The sequence below is a fragment of the Numida meleagris genome, chromosome 7 (assembly GCF_002078875.1).
Source record: "Numida meleagris isolate 19003 breed g44 Domestic line chromosome 7, NumMel1.0, whole genome shotgun sequence".
Lineage (NCBI taxonomy): Eukaryota > Metazoa > Chordata > Aves > Galliformes > Numididae > Numida > Numida meleagris.
Genome location: NC_034415.1, coordinates 3,695,252 through 3,722,121, shown reverse-complemented (window position 1 = coordinate 3,722,121; position 26,870 = coordinate 3,695,252). Strand labels below are relative to the sequence as shown.

At 36.3% G+C, this 26,870-nt stretch overlaps 1 protein-coding gene across 1 annotated transcript in view; it reads left to right on the top strand.

Annotated features, from left to right (window-relative positions):
• The window catches only part of CDC73 (cell division cycle 73), a 102,000-nt gene extending 75,561 nt beyond the window's left edge, over positions 1 to 26,439 (top strand). Inside the window, exons 11-17 of the mRNA XM_021405242.1 lie at positions 4,164 to 4,221; positions 7,045 to 7,080; positions 7,402 to 7,489; positions 15,194 to 15,355; positions 17,239 to 17,339; positions 20,080 to 20,221; positions 21,464 to 26,439. Of these exons, the coding sequence (XP_021260917.1) occupies positions 4,164 to 4,221; positions 7,045 to 7,080; positions 7,402 to 7,489; positions 15,194 to 15,355; positions 17,239 to 17,339; positions 20,080 to 20,221; positions 21,464 to 21,500 (624 nt within the window). The 3' untranslated portion in view covers positions 21,501 to 26,439. The remainder of the gene's footprint in view (positions 1 to 4,163; positions 4,222 to 7,044; positions 7,081 to 7,401; positions 7,490 to 15,193; positions 15,356 to 17,238; positions 17,340 to 20,079; positions 20,222 to 21,463) is intronic.

Below are 26,870 nucleotides of genomic sequence, written 5' to 3'. Positions count from 1 at the left end.
ATTCAAGTGTCTGTCCTGGGGGATTGCGTATGCGGATCTGTGTGCATAGAAATGTGCAAATGAGCTATACTAGTTTCATGTGTAAATAAACGATGATGAGAAGCACTATCAGAACTTGAAAACATTTCTAAAAATTGTTTGATGTGAAAAGAAATCTCAGAATTGTTAGGAAGTCTGTAGAGGCAAGGCATCTCAATCTGATCGTTTCACTTGGTTCTTTGGAAGATTTTCTTTTTAAGGCTTTTAAGGGCTTTACATTTTTAGGACAAAATCCCTACATTTTCAGAATCTAAGCTATTTAGAACATCCAGACCAGATGTTAGATGCATGTTTTTGAAGTCATCTAATTGTTTTGACTGTTCGTCATACGTTCTTGATTTGTTCAAGAGATAATTTGTGGAAAAGTAGTATTCTTTTTAACCTTTCTATTTTTTCTAGACCTGTGTATTTTCTTCAGGACAGAACACGCTAAGAGCTCAATTACCAGAGCATACAGTAGAAGAATTTAGTCACCCTTTGGGTGTGAGCTTTTTCATTTTCTGGCCATACTGGAATCTGGATGTTTCACATATACCAACCTGTTTCTACTCATGCCCATGCACTGGTTTGCTATAAAACCCCGTATCTTTAGGAGTTGAGATAGGACAATGCTTAGTAGCAGAAGGCGTATGCTGTGGTTAAAAAGGTTATTAAAAAGGTGTTTTGTAGGTGTCCATCATGGTAGGAACAATTAATAGTGAAGCGGAGTGAATTTCTATGGCAAGTATATGCAGCATCTTATCTGTAACTGTTGTAATGAAGTCCAGGACTGCTTTCAATATCTGTTCTCCTGATTTCATTCTATGTCAAGATTTTGTTCTTGATTGTGTAAGTACTCATATATTTAATGTAAATCGGAAGAAATATATGTAACTATCTATGGTGAATTAGCAAAACTAAACCAAGTAAGGTGCTTATGACTAAAATACCATGTTATGTGGTCATCTTAAGAAGATTTGCGTTTTTGGAATTACACGGTTTTGTTACTAAATTAATTTCAACTTATGAATATTCACAATGTACTCCTAAACGGTGTCGAATGGCTTCTGCATAAGAATTAGGTATGTTGTCTTTGAGCAAAACTGTGAAGTGTTCAGAAACTTTGAATTGAATGCTCTTTAAATAGCTAAACAGTGACTTCTGCTGCTCGGAGTACAGCTGCACAAACAAAAGCTGCCCTAACTGGAGTTGGAATTTGCAGTATGAAGTTACTTAAGAGTAACTTCTACATTAAAACTTCACATTAGAAATGTGAAATCTTACTGTGCACTCACTGAGAAATAAGCCGCTGTATATACATGGAGTTAGAGTATGCAAATGAGAAGCTGCCTCAGAATAGCTAACAGGACACAAATTAACAGCTGCAAGTACCATGTGTGGTTAAAGAACCCACTACAATACTTTCTCTGTCGACTCAATTTTTTTCTCTGAGAGAAACCATAGTGTGTAGGTCTCTGTGGTTATACTTGTCTTGTAAACAGAATATATATAGTAAATCCATGCTTTGTTGTGGGAAAAACCTATACCTTCATATAAATGCTTTCAAAAAGTATTCATTTTGTGTTTAAACTGTTTTCAGGATGGTACGAAATGGAAGCTGATGACTTTCTTAAAGCACTTGATCTTTCTCCTGTCAGCTGTCACTGTTACGTACTTCTGTATTTTCCTCATCTTAATAAATGATTTTTAAGAAGAAAAGCATACTAAGTCTAGGATTGAAGTACTAGCCTCTACAACTGCATTGTCTGCAGTTTTAAATGTTAGAAAATGGTGATTAGATCCCTCATGGTAATGAGGTGCAGAGATGTTGTAAATAAGTTACAAAGGAAGGATGTTACTGCTCCAGTAGGTGACAGCCACTCAGTGTCTGTGCTAAGAAGCCATCAGGAGCTGCGAGCTGAAGTTCACCCATGAAATTATCAGTCTGAGGCAGTGTTTTACAAAACTAAAAGTCATGACCTCTGTCATTTATTGATTCTGCAGAAATTGTTCATACAAACAAAGGTCACAGACGTAGAGTTGGTAGATGTGTTTAATGTCTACCCATCTAAATGGCAGTGTGTCCTACCATTAATCAGATACTTTCGTGTTACATTTGAGATATTATTTATTTGTTTACTTCGGTTGTTCTTTTAAAGCCCCACTTTATCCTATTAGGCGTCTACGCTGTTTCTTCTGTTGGTGACTTTAGAGAAGATAATTCAGAAAAAAATATGGAAAGGAAAATAAAAAAGAAAGTTTGCAAGCTATTTCAATAGACAGGACTATACATGTTCTGGTGCTTTGTGGAAATTTTGGTGAGAGAAATATTGCAGCACAAGTCATATGGAAACTAAAGCATGGCTTTGTGATTATGATTATTCGCAAGGCTGCAGAAAACCTCTGTCTTTGAAGCAACTCATGGTTCCTACCTCTCCTTAAAGCTGCTGTAGGACCTGCAGGTCGGTTTAAGGCATTGGAAACACTCAATCCGTGGAAGGGGAGGCAGAAAAGTTGCAGCAGTGATTCTGTGGGGGAGGAAAGACAAATAGACACATGGGACTGCAGCCAGCAATAGTTAAGCATGCAAACAAAGTTGGATTTAGAAACCTGAAACATCACATTATGGGAAGTGATGTTTCTGTAGCTTGCAGGTTTTCTTTCCATTTTGTATTGCTCTGACTTCAAAGAAATCTCATGGGAGAATTCCTGGTATGGCTTCAAAATGTGTAATCAGTGCACTGCAGGAACAGCCTTTTCACGTAGAAAGTGCTATTTTTCCAGAAGAAACAGATGCAAAATTTCCATTTTCTTGACTGAAAGTAATGTGATACAGATTTAAATAGCAGTCGTTTCTCAGTTGCAAGGCCTCTCTCATAGGTAGGTAGCTTTTGCTGATGTTCTTCCTTTAGAATACGGTGTTTTGATTTTTATCATTTTCTGAGTAATTACTGTGAAAGGACAGTGGCAAAAATACCTTTTCTTGGATATTATACAAGTAAGTCTTAAAATAACAGTTACTGACTCAGGTGTCCTACATAGATGTTGGTATTTTAATAATCAGAAAAGAGGACAGGAAAAATTGGTACTCATCCTCTTTTTTTTTTTCTATCGAGGGTTAAGTCCTTATGCTGAAGTTAATTAGGAGGTTGCTGAGTATGAAAGACTGGGTTCTAACCTTCATGGTGGAAACTTCAAAGCAGTTTTTGTGTTAGTTAAATGATAAAACTTGAAGCTCCTTGTGTGCTGTCTCCTTCTCGTTAGGTTTTTAAATTTTGAAATACCAAACATACTGGTAAGTATGCATGGATATACATAGGCCATACTGGAGTCATTTGAACCATTTCTTTTTCCTATGACCTTTCAGATAAAAATGCATCCTTGGTTTCATGTTAACGGTTTCCTGTTAGCCTCACAAACTGCAGTAACCGGAATAAACCGTGTGCTTTAATGTATTTTTTTGACATGGTTAGCAATATACGTTTTGTTCAGGTGCGATTTCAAAGAAGTAACCAAGAGAATTTGTTCTTGCAGGGATTTTATGTTGCTTTACAACCAGATATGTGACTTCACTTTTCTCTTACATGGTGCGTTAACTGCAGAATTAACAAGAATAAATAGTAGTACAGGTCTTTTGTTTGTTACATTAAGGTAATTGGATAAGGCATGAGCAGAATCAATTATCGTGAGAGTGCTATTTCTGGTCACTGAAACTCTTCAAGGCAGGAATGCATTGCTGTTCCTTGGTCCTAGGTTTCCATCTCAGAGCATAAGTGTATCTTGTTATAAAATTTCTTCAGCCAATTGCTTATAGTTATGTATCAACCCTTGATTAGAAGTGGTCGTGTCTGAAATGTAACAGTACTATAAATGGGAAATAATTCTGTGAACGTAGGAATAAGTTGTACTAGCATCTGATGGTTAAAAAGTAAAACTATAAAAGCTTACCAGGTTGTCTCTTCTCCCCCATGTCTAAAACAGGATCTAAAGAGTTTTGAGTATGTTCAGTATTTTCTTTCTCTCTTTTAATGGAAATATATTGCCCTCTTTTTCACTGTATCCTCTGTAACTCTGTGTTCGTTGAAAAATATTGTACCTGACAAGAACGCCAGCAGTTAATGTTAGCTCTTCTGTCTTTTTTAAAGGAAGGTGCTTCTGCTCGAAAAACACAAACACCAGCAGCACAGCCTGTACCACGGCCAGGTAGGGTGGCATCCTTTCGTTTATGCTTTTATTCCAAGTAAGTATGTGCTCCAGAGGAGTTGTACCTAAAATTTTAGTTAGCTGAAGAATGAAGCGAGGGCTGTTTCTATTGCCTTTAGTTGCATGTGTATTGGAAACAATTCTTGGTTAATGTTATTCTTATAGTTTGAGAATTGTAATGGTCTGGTGCTTGGGATCATTCAGTTCACTGTTTGCCCAGTCATCCTCTTGGAAGAATGTGGTAGTGAAATTGAAAAGCTGAGTGACAAACTTCTTGCTTGTAAGTCTAATAGTTCACAAATACATGCTGAAATATGTAGCAAGAGCCGGATAATATCTCAAGGAGAAACAACCTAAACCAAAAAAATCTATCTCAGAAAGGAATGTATTATTATTATTTTTATATCAGAATATAGTTATATCAGAAATATTTATTTCTCTAAATGTATTATCATTTAATGCATTTTCACTACTTCTCATGTCTTAACGTAAGATGTTTATTGTAGAGCTAGAATCTTCAGCTGGATTTTTAATTCATGGTCTAGTGGGCTTCAGCTTCCAAGTCAATTTTGTACATCAGACTGCATCTCAATTTCAAAGTTAGAACAATGTACGTATTCTGGTTTGTTCTAATGAGAAACCCTTAGAGATTTGAGATGAGTTTACGAGTACAAACAGACTTTGTATTTTGGTGGAAGAAAGTTTCAAGTGAAAGATAGCATTTAGAACAAGTTGCTTATTGCTGTTATGGATGTGTTTGGGAGGGATAATTTGGTATTGGTTATTGTTATTTTTGTTTCTAAATCAGAGCTGCCTTTTTAAATGAACGTTGTGGGTTTTTTTTCTAGAAATCTTGCTAGAGCATTGTGGTGTTTGGACTATATGCCTTGGTAATTCCTTGAGATTTATTAGTGGGATTTAATGCTATAATTCAATATTGTAATAAGATAAATTCCCTAAAGTCATTCTAACATTGAGAATTTTCAGCATACGTAAATGCTGTTGTGCACAGATGCTATGATTATTTGGGTTCTAGAAAGGTCATGCTACCTGTCATATGTATCTCACTGTCCCTGTTCAGCATGATAATGTAAATGGAGTTGACAGACAGCAGTATGGAAAGGGTACAACAGGCAAGAGCAGAAGCGTGACTGGATTGTCACAGGTCCCTACTGCTAGTCATAGTTTCACGTGCATTAGCTGGTAGAAATGTATTTGTATAGTTATACTGATGTTGCCTTTCTCTAAGGCCAGTCTAATCTGTTAGCTTGCCTCCATAACGTAACTTGAAAATAGAATGAAAAAGAGACGTATAGTGTGAAGAAAATGTATAATACTATATTCCAGAAAAGAATTTCTCCTTCTGCCAGTTCTAGGATATTTTGGAGATAGCCTCCTCAGGAAATAGGCGGATATCTGTGATCCCAGTATTGTGAACATGCAGTATTTATGAAGTTGCTTCGTTGCATGTAGAAGAATTAGCTGAATTGTCCAAAAACAGTTATGTAATATTGTTTTGAGCAAGTAGATCTCAGACATGCTTTCAATTCAAGTTTTTGGGGGAGACATATCTAGAGTATCTCATTTTCAAGTAAACTGTCTCTGTACAGGCATCAGATTTTCTTGTAGATGCAGTTCTCTCATTTCTAGGCAGTTGATGCTGTCCTTGTATTTTTTTACTTTTTTTCACAATAAGGAGATAATTACTTAAACTTTATGTACTCAATTATTATTTAAGTAGTTCAAGACAGTATCACCAATTATATCTGTGTGTTTGATAGTGTCAGGAAGAGATAATTGAGGATATGGTCTTAATAGTTCAACAATGGCAACTGCTTGTGTGAATATTTATGCTATTCTAGCCAGTTTCAGGAACAGTTGGTCATAAATAAACATGAGCAAGTTGGTGCTACGAAATTGGAAGTCAATTAATGAAATCTGTTATGCATAGTAGCAGTTGAGACGTGATGTACACAGTCTACATCAATCTTTCTAGTACTCACCATTTTCTAATTTTATAAATTAGAGTAAACATATATAACGATAAGTATCAAGCACAAGAATTCTTTTTTTTTTAAGTTAGGACTCCTGAGAACTCTTTTCGAAACTCAACTATAAAGTGTTTATTTGGAGAAGCCAGGTTATTAAGTAACAGCACCCGAGTGAAGAAGCATACATGCTTTGCCAACTTTAGACTGAAGTGTCTCCAGTATTGAGGAGGTTGGAAAACCTGGAATATTAAAATGGAAACATTTTACTGGGGGGAAAGCTCAACTGAGAAGTTAATTGCAATCCAAAACTAACTTGAATAAGATTGAAATTTCAAAGTTTGTTGTAAGTTCTGTGTATATTAGGGTAGCTAAATCCTGTGGGTCTGACCTACTGTGGCTACTAATGAAAAGGTGAGGGTCTATAAGACTATCTTGTGAAACATTATTGCTTTTGGTTCAGCACTGTTGAACTTGGGATCCACAAGCAACTTGCTTGCAGATTGCTGCCAGTGTTTCAGCGCTATCGTGTCCTTTCCTTTTGAGGTGGATGGTGAAGGATGTCTAGTTTGATTAAAAGTAGAGGAGATGGACTCAATTATACTTGCATCTGTTTTCTGACAGTTGAAAACTGCTTATCTTCTGAATTCTGTGATCCAAATTATAAAGCCCTTCTTCAACTTTGTGTTTTGCATCCCTGAAAATAATCCAATGACTGTAGTGTGACTCCTGAAACTGAAAACATTGAAATATGAGATAAATATTGAAATGTTTTGAATTGTGGTGTTTGTATTATATATTAGTCATTCTGTTGTATGTTCTGCTTTTTTCTCAGTTTCTCAAGCGAGACCACCTCCAAACCAGAAAAAAGGTGAGTCATTTTTGGTTACACTGTCCTTCTCAATTTCGTGTGAATTGTGCCCACTCTTTCTTTTGCTGGAACCACAAGCAAGCAGAATTGGTTTGCTAAACATGGTGTTACTGTTATTTACAGACTCCTGGAGACCCCTGATAGAGGAGTACAATTTATTTGGTGAATGAAGACCTTCAATTTAGATAAAACTTAATACAGTTTTCCCTCAGTATTTTTCCATAATTGTGGTCCATTAAACAAGAGTTTTGGTTTTATGTACAGTTCCTCTAATTAAAAAAAAAAAATAAACCAAGAAATACAACTTAATTATCTCTACAGGATCTCGAACACCCATAATCATTATTCCAGCAGCCACGACCTCTTTAATAACAATGCTTAACGCAAAGGACCTTCTGCAAGATCTGAAGTAAGTAGCTGATCAGAACATACTGTGTGTAAGTTGTTTTCAGATATAAAGGTATATTAGTACCAAATTAATAAGTAATCAAGGGGGAGTATCTTATGTCTCATGTGGCAAGGTAGGTTTACAGACTAAATTATTAAAAAAAAAAAACATGTATGCCTCTTCAGTAGTGATAAAAATGCCAAAACTTACTTTCACAATGATTACACAGTTGTGACGTGCGAGCCAAATCGATATTGAGAAGATCTTACATTTGTGATGGTTGTTGTTGTTTTCCTTTATGTAATGCACGTGTATGCTTGTGTGACTGATGAATAAACCCTTAACATGGAAGAAGGCTCAGAGGACATCGGCAAGGATGATGTGATCTTGCAGCTCAGAAGAGAATGCAGGAAATGGCCACAGCTATTGCAAAGGAAAAGGGGTGCAGAGATTGGCTTTTGGTTTAGATCAATGACTGTATTAGCTGAGCAGGTCAGCCAGCTGTGTTAATGGCCTTCCCTGAGACAATCAATAGATGATACTAACTTCCTGAGCAAGCCAGACCACCAGGGGAAGGTATATATATTGCCTAACCTAACGTAGAATGTAAAAGATGAACAACCGAGAAAATAAACTTAGAACAAGCTTGAGCTTTCTTCAATGCGTGTATCCTATCCCAGTGACTAGGGATGCTCAGCGTTGTGATGGTTAACACGTAGTGACTCATAATGGGAATCCACCTATATTGTCATCTAACTCCATGTTGCAGTTGCTATATTGTACTTAAGTTTTGATTTCAGTTCTGTGCTCTATTGTCTCTGCTCAATCAAAATTCCATGAAATGTCAAACATATGTTCTAATATGTAAATTCAGTATTAGACATAAAATTCTTCTCTTTTGGAACATCTGGAACACCCTGGTCAGAGAGTATTGGATTTTCTCATTGACTGGCACTTAAGACAAGATGTTGCTACGGGTGAATCATATTTACTAAAAGTTCACTAATAATGGAACTTAGGATTTAGCGCAATAATTGTAAAAAAAAAAAAAAAAAAGCTTATAGAGCAACTTGTGCTGTAAGGAAGGAAGGGTAGTGGTAAGACCAGATTGAGATGAGAGTGCTGCCATTTGTAGAGTCTAAATCGTATCATAAGGTACGTTAGAAGTTAAGATTTAAAAAGAGAGGTAGAAAAGTGGGATTTTTTCATGAGTAGAGCATTGCACTGATCTGAACTTGTTTTTCTTTTCGTATTTTTTATTTGTTTAGCAAACACTAGTAATAAGAAATGACTTCGTGCTTAAGTGATGGGCATTCTTTGTTATAGTTCACATACAGCAAAAATAATAATGCATACTCAGGGATATGTTACTGAGTTGCGAAAATCCATTTATTACATTGTAGTTTGCTAGGGCGTGACAGTAATGTAACAACTGCTTTTGCTTTACTAAGCCTACCAAATTCAAAAATTGTAATGATTGCACTCAGCCATAATGAATTACAATTTAATTTCATAGTGGGAAGGTAAACGTTGGTATTATGGTTTTTATGAACAACAAAACATGTTCAACACACGCTGGTGTTTAGAGTTACCATCTGATAATATCGGTTCATTTCTGAAACAGACACTTTCACAGAGAAGTACGCTGTTATAGATTCTGTTTGCACCAACAGTCTGTTTTCAAACTGGAGAGCTCTTCTTCCACCTTCAACTTTATCCTGTATGAGACTTCATACACTTACCTTTGAAAAATAAACTGTTCTTAGTGCAGTGCTAAGTTTTTACTGGTGTTACCCTAGAACTTCCTAGAACAGCTTTGTGAGATAGTAGGTGCCTTCTGATCTCCAGCTATTTCCAGTTTCTAGATGCCACATCATCAAAGGTCCAGTAGGCATGCTGGACTCTTAGTGCTTCTTCTGAAATATTTAATCTGAGAGGTTTGCTTTTAACATTATAATTTAATGTGCAAGCAGTTACTGGGCTGATATAATTACGTTGACAGAGGATGTTTGATTATGTGGGTTTTTATGTTTAAGAAACAAATGCACAAGTACAAGCCCTGACTTTTACATCTATGCAGTTCACGACTTCCTGGTAGATGAATAGCTGTAATGGAATAAAGAATGTATTTGTCACGTCTAAGTATATCTGTGTTGGGAAACCTTGATTGTTTTCAGCCTTGTGGGGCAGAATTACAGTTAAGTTCACTAGACTTGCCCCCCAGGGAGGTATGATTATTAGAGTGCAAAGAAGTTGATACAAAGAGGAAACAGCAACAACAAAAATGAAGTTCAAGGAAATAAAGGATGATACTAAAATAGTTATCAGGTGCCAAATACAAAATGAGGAAGCAAGGGATGTTAATGAACCAGAAGTGCAATAGCAGAAGTCAGAAGAGCAAAATATTAGTTTCACCATGGCAGTTCTAGCACTTTCTAGAAAAGTGTGCCATCTGGCCTGTAGGTTTTGCATTGCAATTGATTGAATTAGTTTGTTTAGGACTGGCTGCGGGGTTTGTTCCTACTGTTCAGATATGCAGAGTATGGAACTAGCCTTGATGTAGAGTGATATATATGTGTGTGTGATGATTTTCCAAGGGAAATAGTTGTGTAATTTCTGCCTTGAGTTGCCACCTGCTATAACTCATTCTCCACTTATAGCTAAATTTGACAGAAGAGCGGAGATTTAGAAGACAAATGTTCTTTACCACAAATTTTAGAATAATTAAAAATATAAAAAATAAGAAAGTTGCCGACGTAAAGAAACATCTCAATTAATATTCTCTTCCGCTTACATCTGCTGAAGAAGATGGGTTAGAATCCCTTGTATTTTTAGAGGTAATCAGCCTGTCTGTAATAGCTGTATCAGAGGAAATCAATGATAGAGCATAAGAAGGGATTTTCTGGAGCTGGAGGAGAACTGGGGAGTCTGCTAGGACATGTAAGAGAACCTGCAGAGTACAGGTGAGTTGTCCCCTGGAAAAATGAGGCACCCAGGGTTGTTCGGGAAAGGAGGCTGTGATACACACATGAAGCACTCTGCGTGCAGGCTGCAGTGCTGTCTGTTGTGCAGTTCTGTGAAGTGTGTGCTAATAAGGAATGGATAGTGGAATTTACGTGGAATTAAAATGGAGCAGGAAATTGCATCAGGGAGATGTAAACGATTAAATGATTACTATGTACTTTTAATGTATCAATGCAGTTACTCATGTTTAATCATAGTTACATTTATTTATCTGATAAGGAAGCAGATATCACAGGAAATAAAATGAGGAGCAAAAAAAGCCTGGGTATGTCTATCAAGGTCTGAAAATTTATTGTTTGACCCTTTGTCACAGAAACAAGAAATGGCTTTAATTTTCAGTATCAGTAGTTCTGCGCAGCTAAAAATGATGTGGCAAATGAAGCCTTCGAAATTCTTGTTAAAGCGCGGTTTCTTTAACAGATCTATGCGGTCTGACAACTCACTGAGATTTATCCAACTTTGATATTGAGCAAACTGTCTAAAGGATTATGCAGTACAAAAAATGATTTATTCTCTTGCAAAGGTAGGTCTATGAGGCTTTTGGCACTGTAACTGAATAAAAGTATTGAGAGAGTTGTAAAAATAAGTCTCAAATTCTAGACAAATCAAATGTATGTTATGATGAGCTCGGTTATTGTCCAGCATTGGAGTTGCCTTATTCTCCGTTCATGCATTTTTCAGCATGCCTAAACTGAGAAGCAGAATGTGTTGACCTGACCTGAGTGAAAGTGTTTTTAAGTTAATGCTGGCAATTGATGTGAGTTTAGAGCCTAGACATGAGCAGCTCTGGCAGTTAAGTTGAGATGTCTTTCCAGTTATCTTCCATCATCTGATCCTGTTCAATTTCTTACCTGTTACCTGAGGAAAATGACTTAATGTGAGAAGGAATGCACCAGTTTTTATGTGAATACTCATTTTGGTAATTACCAGCAAGAGAACTGAGCATTGCTAATTTCCTAGAAGAGGTATGAAGATGAGTTCTAAATAGGGATGTAGAAGCAGCAAAAGTGTATGCTACTGTGCAGTCAGGTTTCCAGTAAGTTTCTGTCATACTGCATGATGGAAAAGGGGTCAAGTAAAAATACGTCATGAAGCCACCAACTAGAGTATTGTGGCAAATAATTCCCAAGAGAATATAATATTTTTGCTGTTTTCTTTAATGCTGAGATGGAGGTTTATTTATTTCATACAGTTTTTTTTGTTACATGTGCTTTATCTGTAACAGCTTTGCTCTAAAGTCCTTGAGAGGCAAGCATGTATTCTGTAACCATTTTGTAAGTTGAGCTTTATTCCTTTATTCTGTGTATGCATGTATGTAATCGTTTCTTTCAATGCTCTTTTTTTAGTAACCAACTTTTTTACTTTTTGATTTAATTGAAAACGGTAATTTGATTGTATTTTTTGTCATCAAAACATTCTGATAGAAGGTGTTTGTTCTGTCCGGGAGATACGTGTTGAAAAGCATACAGACTTGTATAGCAAATAAAAGGAAGGAGATGGTAGTCCAGAAGACACAGGCTTAAGACACCATTTGGTTGGGCCTCAGTGAGGTAACTTAGTTTTTAGCTGACTGTGAGCTGGAGTGCAACTGTCAATAAAATGATGTTGAGATGAATTCTTAAACATTAAAAGCTAGAAGTAAAATAGAAAATAGGTGTGTCAGCCAATTTTGAGAAGTCTTGGATATAATTTGTAGTGCTGAAATTGCTAAACTTGTAGAATCACAATATTGCTTTTTTACATCCATGTTTGTCTAATTTGGCAGAGGCGATTAGGTTTACTGTTTTCATTTTTACCTGTTGTAGAACATTTAGAAGCACAGAGTATCCTGAACTTATTGCAATTGGTGATTGCCCACCCTCTAATCTGTCAAACCTATCATCTGCAAACTTAATATACATTCAAGTCCTTTGTTCAGATCACTTAGGAAAAAACTAAAGAGGACTGGCCCTTAAATGGAGCCTGGCCACCAGCCTGATGTAACCCCATTTACTATATATGCTTTGAATCTGCCAGCAGGTTGTTCATTGTTCACCTGTCACATTATGTTTTTGTCTTCATGTATGCTATATTGTGAGAAACAGTTATCAATAGCTTTGCTGAAATCCAGATGGCGGTACCTACTGGCTTCTGTTGGTCAACTGAGGTGGGTAACCTTGTCAAAAAAGAAGATTAAGTTCTTAAACAGGACTTTCCCCTCATGAACCCGCGTTGGCTGTGATCCATGACTGCATTGCCTTTCAGGTGTTTTCCAATAACTCTCTGACAATCTTCCCCATAGTTTTGCCAGGCATCAAAGTGAGACTGAGAGACCTGTAATTACTGAGGTCTTCTTTCTTGTCCTTCTTGAAAACTGGAGCAACGTTTACGAGCTTCTGGTTCATTGGACCTCTCCAGATTCCCAGGGTTGTTGAAAAATAATGGTGAAAGTTCTTACAATGACACTAGTCAGCTCTCAGTACCTGAGGATGAATCCCATTGGGCCCCATAGACTTAAATGCATCCAGCTGGATCAGTTCCCTATCAGTTAGTGTTGGCAAAACAAAACTTGCAACATGTTGTCAGGACAGCCTTTTAGGCACATTGATGATTAAAGCTGCATTTCACTACTGAGTTTTTAAATTAGCATGCTTGGTAGAGTTTTCCAAAATAAGCCTGCGATGAATGTTTGAATGCTGTGCTACGTGCAGTGTGTATGTAGCATTCTGTGTAGCTATCAGATGTAGTAGATAAACGTAAGTGAATATTAAATGTGTTCTAACTTGCATACTGCTGAAATTACTGTCTTAACATTTATATAATATTCTAGGTGGCCTAAGCATTTTTTTTCCAGTGCATCCTGTATAGCTTATTTTAATGTTTTCTTCTGAGTGATGTTGTTTTGCATCTACTAGACAGATAACTTAAAGATATCCTGTAACAGCTGCAATGATGTTTTTGTCTTTTCAATGCTGAGATAAGTCTGATCTCAATTCAGTCATTTGCAGGCTTTTTTTAATTTTCTAGTGTAGTACTATGCATTTGGAGATGCATTTTGATAATTGATTGTGCCTGTCTGTTTATGAAATAATTTTAAATCTTGAACTTCGAAATTTATCTGCTTCATCTGTTTGTTTATTTCTTTAGGTTAGGAAAGTAAAGTAGTTTTGCTAACAGGTTTTCACTTGGCAGTTACCACGTGCTGGCCTAAACCAAGATGTTACATCTGTAATGCTTCCCTTCTCCCCCCACAGAAGGCCACTTTTTCAATAGGTGTCACGTGTTAGCAAAATACAGTATTTTCAAGTGGTCTGAATAATGAACGTTCCTCTGGATTTGTTTTTCATTCCTTTTTCTCTTTTTCCAGTAATTTGAAATGCAGTCTACCTATTGTTTAAGCGTATTCAACTTGGTTTATAGTACTGAAGTTGAAACGGATTGGAGAGAATTTTTAGAAATTGTTCCAACAGCATACCCATAAATGCAGTGAACTTTTAGAAAGCGCCATCTGTTCTATAATGAAGAGAAATCTCACCGATTGTGTACAGCACTATGTTTTTAAAATATAGCACCAATACTCCTGATACCTTTGGCAGTTAAGTGAAATACACTGCTTCTTTTGGTCAGAACATTGGAAACAATGTCAGAAACAAACAGCAGTAGTAGTGCGACTGGTGGTTCTGAATAGAATGTTAGGAGAAGATGGCTCTGAGTTCTCGCTCTCCTTAGTTCCTTTGCTGACTTGGTGATAATGGGTCACATCAGCATACTTTGCTGTGACGTAGTTTCAATTCAAAGTGCGTGATTTTGTTATCTTGTTACGAACTCCACTGAGAATCATCATTAATGGCCTTACGCTGATCTCACATTGATGGCGCCAATTCTGGGAACTACTGTGTGTATTTCATTTTATTACTGCTGTATAGAGGAGACTCTTGAAATGGAATTGCTTTTTTTATAAGGTGGAGGCTGAAAAATCAAAGTTATGAAATCTGTGTGAAGGTTAAATCTTAAGCATTTGTTGTTTTTACAGAGATTATGAGACATGAGGATCACATCATCCTTATTTTGCAAACACACTTGATCTGTCAGAGAAGCTATTAAAAAAAAGAAACTGAAATTATAGTATTATACATCAGATGAATCATCTAATAGTGTAAAATCACTGTCATAAAATTAATAAGTAATAATTTAAAAAAAACTCACCCAAAAAGAAAAAAAACAAACCAGAAAAGACCCCTGAGAATGGTTTAGATCCAAATTCATAGTGTTCTGGAGAAAACATAATTCTGATGTGTGCATTTGAATTCCAAGAATGAGCTATAAAATCTGCTCCAGCAAGCAATCATTTCTTAATGCATAAGCATCCCCATGTCTCCCCTTGATCCCTAAAAGGAATTAGTTGATGTCATTCAGCAGTCTGTTATCTGGCTTTTCATCTGCAAATGCGTTCGGCTAGGTAGGCAAGAAATGTCACCAACATGTAAGAACATCTCTGGCTGTAGTTCTGAGGCGTAGAAGACCTTTCAGTACAACTGGTTTTACTGTAAATGCTTATGAAACTTCATCTTGCTCTGCTGAATGGAGTCATGAAGGTGTAGCACAATGAAAATGAGATGGCTTCAGTGACTGTTTGCAATAATGCAAAGATCTGATCAAGCTGTTACTTGTCCTGTTACGTCAAATAACTTCGGTCTACAGACAGTTTATTTTTTCCCCAAGGTTTGTACCATCAGATGAAAAGAAAAAGCAAGGCTGTCAACGCGAAAATGAAACTCTAATACAGAGAAGGAAGGACCAGATGCAACCTGGGGGAACTACAGTCAGCGTTACCGTACCCTACCGAGTAGTAGACCAACCTCTGAAACTTATGCCACAAGACTGGTAAAATAGATTTCCCCTTTACAAAATTACTTGACCGAGAGAAAATGCAGAACTTGAAATGAACCAGAATTCTACTAAGTTGCAAAAAACATGAAGACAGGAATGTAAGAATGAGTTTGATGGTTGATTGTAAAGGATTCTTGTCTCCAGGTTAAAACAGTATAAAACTGAGCTTTTAAGAGATCTTTTTTAAGAATAGCATTTTACATTTTAACAATACGAGCAGCATGATTATGTTCAGTTTGTCTGAAATGTTCCAGAAATTCAAGTAGGAATGTTCATATGAGTTTTCCAGTTAGTGATACTGTAGTGTGCTGAAGTATGATGGCAAGGGAAAAATCCTCCTTTCTCACCTTCTTTCTGACTGACAGTCTGTTGGGAAACTGCATTTGCAGACATCTTCAGCATCTGATATTATAACTTAGTTATCAACAGTCTAAAGAGAAAAAATAAACCATGGGTTTAGTAGTGAATCAGATTGAACAGAATTACACAATGGAAGCTTAGTTCTGAAGGGAGAACTTTGTCTGGGGAAAGGGAATCAGAAATAACTTTCACTGTTAAAAAAAAAAAAAAGCTGCAAAAAGATTTTGTTTATAAGGCCATTCTTTGATACTACAAAAATGTATTTCCCTTTGAATAAGAAAATTCTGGAGAAACGTGCATTTGTTACATTTATTATTACTTCTGTTGTGTTTTATTCCGTATTTGTGATGTAAGGAATTAGGAAAAATTTCTACTTCTTCCTCATAGGCTTGAGGACACTAGGTGTGCAGGACATTTTCGCTGATTTTTTTAACCTCCAAAGTAGATTTCAATGGGGGGGAATATTTTCCAGAGGTCCTATTCTAAATTCAAATTCTCATTGCAGAAAACAATTAATCAGAAGTCAGTGGTTTTGAAATTCTAATATCAGATAGCATTCAAGATGTTTAATGATCAAACCTTAATGTTCTGAAAGTGCTTCTGACCTAAGAGATCAAGAGCTGAGTTTTTTGTTAATGTTTTTTGTTTTAGTTTATCCACAGTAGCATCAAGTGTTAGTGTCTGGAAATTAATGTGTGGAGATGATGATGTTGGCTTTTCTGCTACCCATTACAAAAGCAGCAACATGATCTTAAATGGTAAAGCTTTAGGTCTGTCTCCTCCCAGTTCCTCCCCCACTGCAAAAAGAAGGAAACCCACCACCAAATAGTCAAAAAAACACACCCACACACCTTGATTATTCTTTCCAATTTGGGATTTAGTAAACTAAACTAAAGTTGAGAATTGGATTAGATATAGAATTATTTGTTGTAGTAGGTACAAACCATGTTTGGATGATGTAAGTGTTCAAGAAAGTCAACCGTGTGTGGCAGGGCATTTATTCTCAAAGGTTTTTCTGAGAATGTTATTAATGTAAAAGCCTCATCATCTAAACAAATTTTCTTAAGCAGCAAAGCCTCATAATAAATGACCCACTTTGTAACTTGAGGAAGAGATTTAACACCTGTCTCTTGTAATAAGTTTTTAGAACAAAAGTTAACAGTATGCAAAATAATGGCTTTTAAGTTGCTACATCTCAGTCAGTTTACACTGTTGTTCATAGAGGATTATCTCTAAACTGTTAGAGAACTTCAAAAAACAAAAGAATAATGGCCAGAAATAAACACTATTGAGATAAATGAATCTGCAGGGAACAGAGCTGAAAGGTAATTCGTGTAACTTCTTTTTCCTTTACTTTGTAATGGAGAAAAAGTAGTTGCACTGAAGGTGCAGTGTTTACCTGCACTTGATTGCTGTTGCTTTTAAAAAAAAAAAATCGACAAGCAGCAGACTATGCTAAGATAGGCTTTCTGATTAAGAAAATAGATTTTTAAACATGCTTTTTTTTGTATTAACAGGGATCGTGTGGTGGCAGTGTTTGTACAGGGTCCTGCTTGGCAGTTCAAAGGCTGGCCGTGGCTCTTGCCTGATGGATCACCTGTTGATATCTTTGCAAAGAGTAAGGCTGTTGTTGTTTGTGTTTTACTGTTAGTTGTTTTGTTCCTTGTTTAGCAGTGTGCTTCCCACATGGTAAAATGCTGCCAGAGCACTGTTGGACTGGGGCAGTTCAGAAAACACGGTCTTGGGTAGTCACACAGGTAGCAAATATTATGTTGACCTCTGCAACTTTACTGTTTTATGAAATCTTGTGGAAATAGCTACTGTTCTGGAAAGAAAATTCATTTTCTAAGCCTCTAAAGTGGACAAAAAGACCATGTATATAGCACTTGATAGAACAAAAGGTTTACAAGCTGTCTTCTGATTTCATGACTTGTTTGAAGAGAGGATTAATCACCCAGTATTTCAGTAAGTAAGTTCTACAAGTACGATCTGGTGTCTCGACAAAAACTTCAATGTCTAATAAAATGCAGGTACTTCTAATGTGTGAGCTAGGCGCTTCCACTGTATAGATCTGAAGGGTTTTTTTTATTAGCACTGTAAGGTCTGTGTGCTTTGGTACATTTCAGAGTATGCTCTTCTATTTGCAATGTGTACAATAATATGTAAAGAAACTGCAAGCCTCTGTTCTCGTGCTATATCTTCATTGTGAAGTTGCTTTAGAAAACAGACGTTTTTTTATGGTGTGTGCTGTTTTCTGAACTGCAGATTTAACAAACAAATCCATAATGCAGAAAGGAAAAAAAAAAAAACTTAATTCAATCTGTCATCTTCTAGCCAGTATGACGAGGAAACATGTCTGGTCAGGTTTTGTGCGAGTCCATATTTGGAAGATGAAGTAAAAACTGGAAAGAATGCTTGTTTGGGGTAGAATGAGGGAGAGCAGTCCAGAAGGCTAAGGGTATATCTGTGAACAAGAAAACAGAATAAATTGAATGAAGGAATGAACAAGGAGAAAGTGAAAGATTCTTATAATCAAAATGAAAAACATACCACAGGAGAGCTTAACAGAAGAGACTAATGGAAGAAGAAAATAGCACATCAAAATGAGGAATTAAGAAAATGAAAATGGTGAACAGCAAAACCAAGAAAAACACTGTTAAATATTGTAAGCTCTGGTCGGTAGTTTCACACTAATTTCTATTATTAGTAATATACAAACATAGAGGGCCATGGGAATTGTCTTGAATTTCTTTGCTGTGCCAAAAAGTAAATCCAAATCCTAGCCCATGTCGTTCAGACTGGAGGTATACAAATACTTGTTTTTTTCAAGTGAAAGAATGATACCTCTTGCTTGACTCAACAGTCAGTTCCCAACAACGTACATCTAATTCCTGTGTTAGACTTAGCTCCTGCGTTACAAATGTTAACGTATCAAAATCTATGAAGGTTTTATGAATACCTTGTGCACTTGTTCCCTTACTCACTGCCTCCAAGATTCCGTCCTGCACGGGATTAGGTGCGTGATTGTTTTTGAGGAGTTGCAGGCTTAATTCAAAATAGATGGTGCAACAAATTGATTGCCAGGAAGGAATTGCACAAGACTTAAGTACTTCATGCTGGATCATGTCAAAATTATGATTTGGCCCACGAAGCAAAAAGAGTCCCAATAAAAATTTAATAGTCATTTTGCTAATGCTTGGGTTTACATAATTCACATGAGAGAAGGCTTCCCAAAAGGAAATTGACTGATAATATTTTACTATTATTAGCTGAGTATTAGGTCAGGGGAAATTGGCAGTTACTGAATTTCTCAGAATACTTGATGTAGCATTAAGGGGTTACGCTGGCATTCATACAAGCCTTCCAGTGGTCTCAGAATTGGCTTGCTTTTTTCATTGTTGTTTTTAGTTTTGTTGTGGTGGGATTTTCTTAAGGTTTTGGGGGATTCAAAAATCTTCAGAAATAATATCTTGCCTTCCTAAAGAAAATGTTTATGAATTGGCAATGAGTTTCCTACTGTTCTCCTGGGATTTATGCATCTAAAAAGATAAAATTAGCATTGAGAGAGATAAATAAAGGTAAAACTGGCTAAAAATGTCCCTTTTGCATAGAACTGTAGTGTAGTGTTACTGCCAGACAGTAATTGCTGACCACTGTATTCAGTTGAATATTGTCATGGGTTTATGGGCAGGTTCGGCCTGGTTCCGTGACTATTGGGGTAGGGGACCCACGCCCCAGGAAGGGGAAAAGGGAAAAAAGGTAGGGAGATGAGCATAAGAGCAAAACCGGGGCAACAATCCGAGGAGAAACAAACTAATTTACTAAATAAGATATCGGAATGCAAAATAACACACTATAATACGATATAATTACAACTTAAGCTAATAAATCCAATAAAATGAGAGAGAGTGTCCAAAATTAAGGTAGGCCTTACTCTAATACCGATGGTGAGACGGCTGGGGAGTGAGACGCTGCTGGGATGAGAGATGGGATGAGAAGAGAGAATGTCTCAATCTGCTAACAGTTATATTTTTCCCTCTGACGGGAAAACGGTAACATTTCCTCTGGGAAATGTAGTTCTTCTGAGGACCAGGTACCTGGAACTATCCACAATCCACGGAACTGGAGCGTTAACTCTTTAACTCCCAGTACACTACATGATGTTATGATGTGCAAAACCAATAACCAAAAGTCATAAAACCATGACAAATATTAAGTGGCTAACTTTCTTGAGAGATAGGCTTGTTAATTTTGTTCTTGGATTTTATTCTGAAAAAGGGAGAGATTCTGTGTGAATAATAATTAAGCACTGTAAAGTCCTCTTGTTTGTACATTAAACATTTTCTGGTTTCCTGTAGTTAAAGCTTTTCATCTCAAATATGACGAAGTACGTCTGGATCCAAATGTACAGAAATGGGATGTAACAGTGTTAGAACTAAGCTACCACAAAAGACACTTGGACAGGCCAGTATTTCTACGCTTCTGGGAAACTTTAGACAGGTATGTTTGCTGTTGAAAGTCCTTTATACTCTTGCTTCTACGATGTTCAGTAGGAATAACAAGATTATGAAAACGAGTATTATAAACAACTTCAATGACTTAACAGTGTTTTATGTGGTAAATATTTGTTTAGACTTACCAAAATATAAACCAGTATATATATACCATATATATATATATACCATTTTCAGTGTAAATTAATAACACTACTCTCCAAAGTGTAACATGCATGGTTGTAAAAGAAGGCTGGTTACTGATCATAGACTAGAGTAGTGATTTCCCCATCTCCATTTAAGTAGAGGCAAAGGAACAGAGAACATCACCCTATGTGGTGCAGTTTTCTGTTGTTCCCCCAGCCCTTCCTTTGAACTGCTGTTGTGAGCTGTTGGTCTCCTCTTTCCTACCTCTACCTCACCAGATGACAGTCTCTAGCAAAGATGCAAAACTACTTTTAAGATAAGAACCACAAAGCTTAATCTTACTCTGCCTCATAGTCCACAGTACCAGGTAGAAGACGAAGGTCAGAAAAGATATGACACGTATTGAGTTTTGGTGTAGTGTTTTTTCTTGTATCTTTGGGACCTTCCAAGTACTTCAGCAATGCCTTTAATGAGAACTGAGGAGTGGAGGTGCACCAGCAGCTCTGAGAAGTGGTGCTGCTCTTTACTGCTTCATTCTGGTTCAGAACCTTCTTTGAATACCAAGTTCATTGTAATATCTTGTCCGGGTTGTAGAAGAGAAAGTTTATATCATTATGCAGTTGAAATATTGAAGGAAGAGAGAAGTCCATGCATTTAATGAGTGTTTAATCTTTTCATGCTGATTGCACAGCAAACTGCTTGAACGATTGAGTGGACTTCAAAAAGAAAAATCCTTTGGGAGTTGTCTAAATGGTTCTAAGCATCAAACTTTTTGTGCCTTATTTAAAAGTCTCAGCTAAACTATATATTCAAATTCTCAGAATGAACTTGAATGAGTTATCTTTAGCAACAGTTTTCAAATGCTAGAATCCATGTGACAAAATGAATTCTCTTCGAAGCAGACATCTTAGCTGACTGCCTTCTGATGAGGTGAATATTGCGTTTAATAGAGCTTGATTGATGGCTTATAAGACATTTCATCTCTTCAGCAACTAGCTAATGCTCTAAGAATTGAGTTATAACGAAGTGTTTATTATTCCTGAGAGTAGAATTTCTATAAATATCAAAAGAGTAGTAAAGTTGTTTGTTTGTTTGTTTTTAGGTATATGGTAAAGCATAAATCACACTTGAGATTCTGAATCCTTCAGCTGCCGTTTATTTCCTGGAGTATGGATTGAGAACAATGAAAGAGACTCCAGTTTGGAGACCAGAGCTCGCACTATATGTTATGTCAATAACTTTACAAATGAAGAAGGGTCACAGTTGAAACTTTTTATAATATCTGGTTTGGATGCTTCATGGCAGGTTGATACCTGTTGTTATTCAGAAGCAAAGGGGTTTTGCTTAAAACTATTTTTTTAATGTTGTTAGCCTTCTAGTCTGCAATTCAAATTGTATATTTTGATAGCAGCAGTTTCTTCTCTGTTTTGTTAAATTAGGCACATTTTTAAATAATGTGTTATGTTCCTTATTAGAAAATAGATTGATCTTCACTGCAGGTTACAAACGTGTGTGTGCCTGTGCGCATGTGCGCACGTGTGTGTGTATATATGTGTGTATGTGTCTATATATATAATGTATAAAAAAAATTATAGACACGCTAACGCACACATAGTTATTACCGAGGCTTTCTAAACCACTTAGCTTCTGAGCTTAGTTTTGGTTTTCTTTGCTTATTGTTTCACTTACTGAAAATATTTTGTTGTGAATGAATTTACATTTTAGTCAATAGGACTTGCAAACAGAGAAAAGTGAAGATTGTTTTGGAAATCAAAATGTCAACCTGTATATGTATATTCTGTCAGTCTTGGAAAAAGGGAAGATGAAAAAGCTAGAAACTGACTTGGATTTGTGATGTCCCACTTTACTGAATCTTCAAACTTTAATACAAATACCTTCAAGTCATGGTAATTTTAAATCTCCATTCTCCACGCAAGTCTCTTTATTTAAGCTGGAACTATGCATGTATATGTTCCCATCTCTCAAAATATCTTCATACAAGTCTAGGAGTTACCTGGATTGAACAAGGAATAGGAAGGGACAGAGTTTGGATTTTTTTTTCCCTGGAAATGGTCACCACAAGGAGGAGTAATGTTAACTTCTTTGCATTTATACCTGTAATATCACTGCTAATATTAATTTCCTGTGACAAAAGTCACCCAAACTATGTCTACAGGAGTTGTCATTTCCTGATATGTGTGGCTAATAAGGCCTCCTCCTAACAGTCCTGCATCAGAGTGGAAAATGAGTTTACCCAATTTACCAAAGAACAGATTTGCTTGAGCTACAGTATAACTGAGGCCAGAAGATCATGGTATTTGTATGGGTTTATGGTACTTGTGTATCTATTTAATAATGTTGCATACCAGTTGATGTAGAGAATGATCCAATATTGTAACACCTGCATGGATTTTTTGGGATATAAAATACATGTTTATATTCCGTTCTTGAAATCCAAAAACATGTTTTTTTAATATACTTTACATTTAAGATTTGACAAAAGTAAAATGGTCTACCTGTTCTTTAGTTTCGCTTTTTATTTGATGTTACCTTCATTTGAATGAATCCAGAAGCCACGTTTCCTTCAGAGGTTTTTAAGATTGTCTTAAATTTATATGAGGACTGTTAAATCTGAAAGGTTTTTAAAAATGTTTCTATCCATGCTGTATTAGGTTTACTATCTTTAAATTTAGCCAGTTATCTTGATGGAAATAAAAATGGGGGAAAAAAAATGACTCCAAGATTAGAAATTGTGACTGAATGATTTGAACAGATTCTGCAAAGAGGCTGAGAAGAGCAAGCAATACAGAGCTCATTTAAAATGTTCTCTTATTTGTATGGGCAGTTTGGTCAGTACCATGTGACTTTTTTTCCTAACACCTTAGCTTTATTAGAAGTGTATGTGTGTCATATCTGAGTGAGATAAGACATTCAGTATTTTGTTCTATCCTGTGCTATGTTTAGAAAAACTGTACTGGCTATCAGCACTGCAGTCAGTACTGTAAGGAGGTGGTAAACTTAGGGTTTGTTACTACTTTAAATAGAGAGAGATCCTAAGTGGTTTTTTGACTGACGTGTTTCCAATTAGAAATGTAAGGGTTTTTTTGGACTTCAACAGCCCATGGAATTTTAAAGAAACTTCTACAATGGGCAGCAAACTTAACATACTGAACTTTGACTATAAGTGCTTCATGTGCACTGTGGTGTAAAGACTACATAATAGTCTTAAAATAAGCAAACTCTATTTCTCCTTCTCTGTGCCCTGTATTTCACTTGTGCTTTAAAAAAGTGTAGTATAGGATCCAATATTGTACGCAGAAGATGGTTTGTAGATGTAAATTTATGTATATACTGGGAGTAGCTCCTCTGAAAGGAATGAAGTTACATGGATGTGAAACTAGCAAAAGAGGCAAATCTGTGCAATCTTTATAGCAAGTGTGCCATTTTTTTATGGATTGAACACAGACCTTTGACATCGTTGTGTTTTTGTACTTGGAGGGAATTTACAACACAAATTTAAAATGTGTTTGTGGAGGAGGTGGCACCTGATCATCTCTGACTGCATCTCTTTGTCAGTCATAACAGTAGTGATGTTTATAAAATGAGCCATTTTGCAATCAGATTCCTGCTGACATTATTGGAAGTTTAATTAGGTTGTCAGAGAATTGCATTCCTACTGACTTGAGAAATATCTGCACGTAGACTATGAAACTGCGTGGTCTTGAAAATTTAGCCTTACAGCAGCATTTTGCAACACAGCTGGATTTTTTGACACTTATGTTATGCTTAATTTATCTACGAGTTAATGTAGAGTAATAAAGTAAGAACTGGGGAAGCTGCAGGATCAGACATCTGTTTTAGTGAGCTGTATTCTTATTGTTGAGCAAGTTTGACACTTAGAAGTGTATAAAGTGTGTAAATTGTACTCAATTAAAATGTATCACTAAAACTGAGCTACTTTACTGACTGTAGTTTATTGAAGAGTGGAATGATACTAGTGTGCAAATTGAATTAGCTGTTTCTATTAAATATCTTAAGTGTCATAACTCCACACTGTTTTATAAGTACACAACGAAAAAGATGAAACAAGATAAGATGAAAATATGTTTGAAAACTGTTACTGAGCTCCTGTACTGTCAGCAGGTGATTTCTTGATTTTTTTGTGGCGAGGTTTCAGATACCAGTAGAGATATCAAAAGTAATGATTTCATATTAAGACCTACGATACCTGTGATTTATACTGCTTGAACTTTCTGAATGCTACCCTAAACAAAGCAGAATTTTTTCATAAGGTAAAGGAGGACAAGTACCTTTTAAGATGGACTTAAATACCTGAATAAATTGCAGATCAGTGTCCTCAAGGAATAAGCTCAGCTCTTTAGTTAATACATGAAAATTTTTGTAGCAAAATGCTTTGAAAAAATAGACACTCAAGTCATTGCTGGAAACGGACAACTTATAGAACTGTTCTGCAAAGCTGTAAACCTTTTTATTTCTGAATGTAGAAGAAAATGTAGATAGCAGACAGTGTTAAGTTGCCCTTGATTATAAGTTCAACTAAAATGTGGTATTTGTCTTAAGATAAGCCTTAATCAGAGTAGAAAAATTGTTTTTGGCTTTCATTTTGTATGCATGGTATAAAATATTACTATTCTCTGCAATATATATTTCATTACAGCTTTCATTCTTTTGCTGGTGAAATATGTACTTAGTTACTGATTCTTGAGAATCTATACAAAAAAAAACCTGGTCAAAATTAATGGCTTAGTGATTTTAAATTTTAATGTCATGAATGCATTTTAATTCAAAAGCCATAACTAATGCCAAGTACTTTATTAGAGCAATGTGTTCGTGAAAAATTAAAATCACTGCCTGAAGAAACTGTTGGCCAAGTGGGTTACAGTTCAGCTAATCTTTGGAAAAAGGTACCACAAAATCTCTGAATATCATATTCTGAGTTGTTGATTTGTTATTTAATTGTTTTGAAGAGTAGCAGTTTTGTTTTTGGTTTTGAACATACATGTAATTTAACAGAATCATTGAAGGGCTTGGGTTGGGAGGAAACTTAAGGATCATGAAGTTGCAACCCCCCTGCCACGGGCAGAGTTGCCAAGTGCTAGATCAAGTAGTAGATCAGGTTGCCGAGGGCCCCATCCAATGTGGACTTGAACACCTTCAGGGATGTGGCATCCACAACCTCTGTAGACAACCTGCTCCAGACCCTCACCACCCTCTCAGAAGAAAAACTTCCCCCTGACATCTAAGCTAAATCTCCCTTTCAATATTGGAAGGCTGCCCTAAGGTCTCCCGCAGCCTTCTCTTCTCCAGACTGAACAAGCCTAGCTCATTCAGCCTGTCTTCATAGGAGCGGTGCTTCATCCCTGTGATCATCTCTGTGGTCCTCCTCTGGACCCAGCAGATATCCAGGCGGTTGAAATCAGACATCAGGATGAGAGCCTGCAAGCGTGACACTTCTTGCAGGTGAAGCAAGAAGGCCTTGTCAACAGCTCCCCTTGATTAGGTGGCTTGTAGTAGACTCTGACCACTAGCTGTTTGATACTGGTTTTCTCCTTAATCTTAACCTGCAATAGTGACTGTATAGTTTGACCTTTTTGGTAAGTTCTACCTTATGACTATTAACATAATATGATAATTGAAGCAGAGATTGAAAACTGATGGCTTTAAGTATGGAGATGTTTAAGTAGAGTTCATGTACTTGACAACCATAAGCGATTTCTCATTGGAACCATGATCCAGTGGGTAACATAGAGTCTATTGTTCAGCTGTCATTGCATTGTCTGTAAATTGTTCTCTCAATGGTAACACTACTGTAGAAGTAAGTTTTGAGAATAATGATGCTTAAGCAAAATGAATTGGTAAGTAGTATGTGGATATAGGCTGTACCTCCAAACTGATTTAATGCATTCACTTTTCATATTAATATTATTTTCATAAGCATACAAATCCACAGAACAACTTCAAATTTTTGAAACTACAATGTACAGACTAGTTCACGTGTAAAACTGAAAGATATGAGGCGATACATACAATCAAAAATAAAAAACAGCTTGGGTCGTTGTTTTTATTTTCATCTGTAAATTCTTTTGCTGTAGCTTATCTTCATTTAAAATCCAAGAAACAAATTACTTGCTTTGTAAGGTTTTTGCATGTCTCGCTGAAAACTGAGGTAAGTCTTGGAGTTGCTTTAAGGATTGATTAAAGGAGTTCTTAAGTTACTATTTATGACCTGTGTTAGTGGGCCCAAAGTTTACCGATGGTTTACAAGGTTGAAACTGAAACAAAATCATTTTAGAAATGGAGACAGCTACCACTGAATGAAAGGAGAAGACAAAGTTCTCATAAGGTTGAACTTAAACTCACAAAACTGTCATAAACTTATGCTGCTTAGAGACATTTTAAATTGTAATCTGCCTTGTAGCTTGACTCAGTATTGAAGATCTAGAGTTCATTGTTGACATTTGTATGGACTTACTAGCTCAAGTCCACCC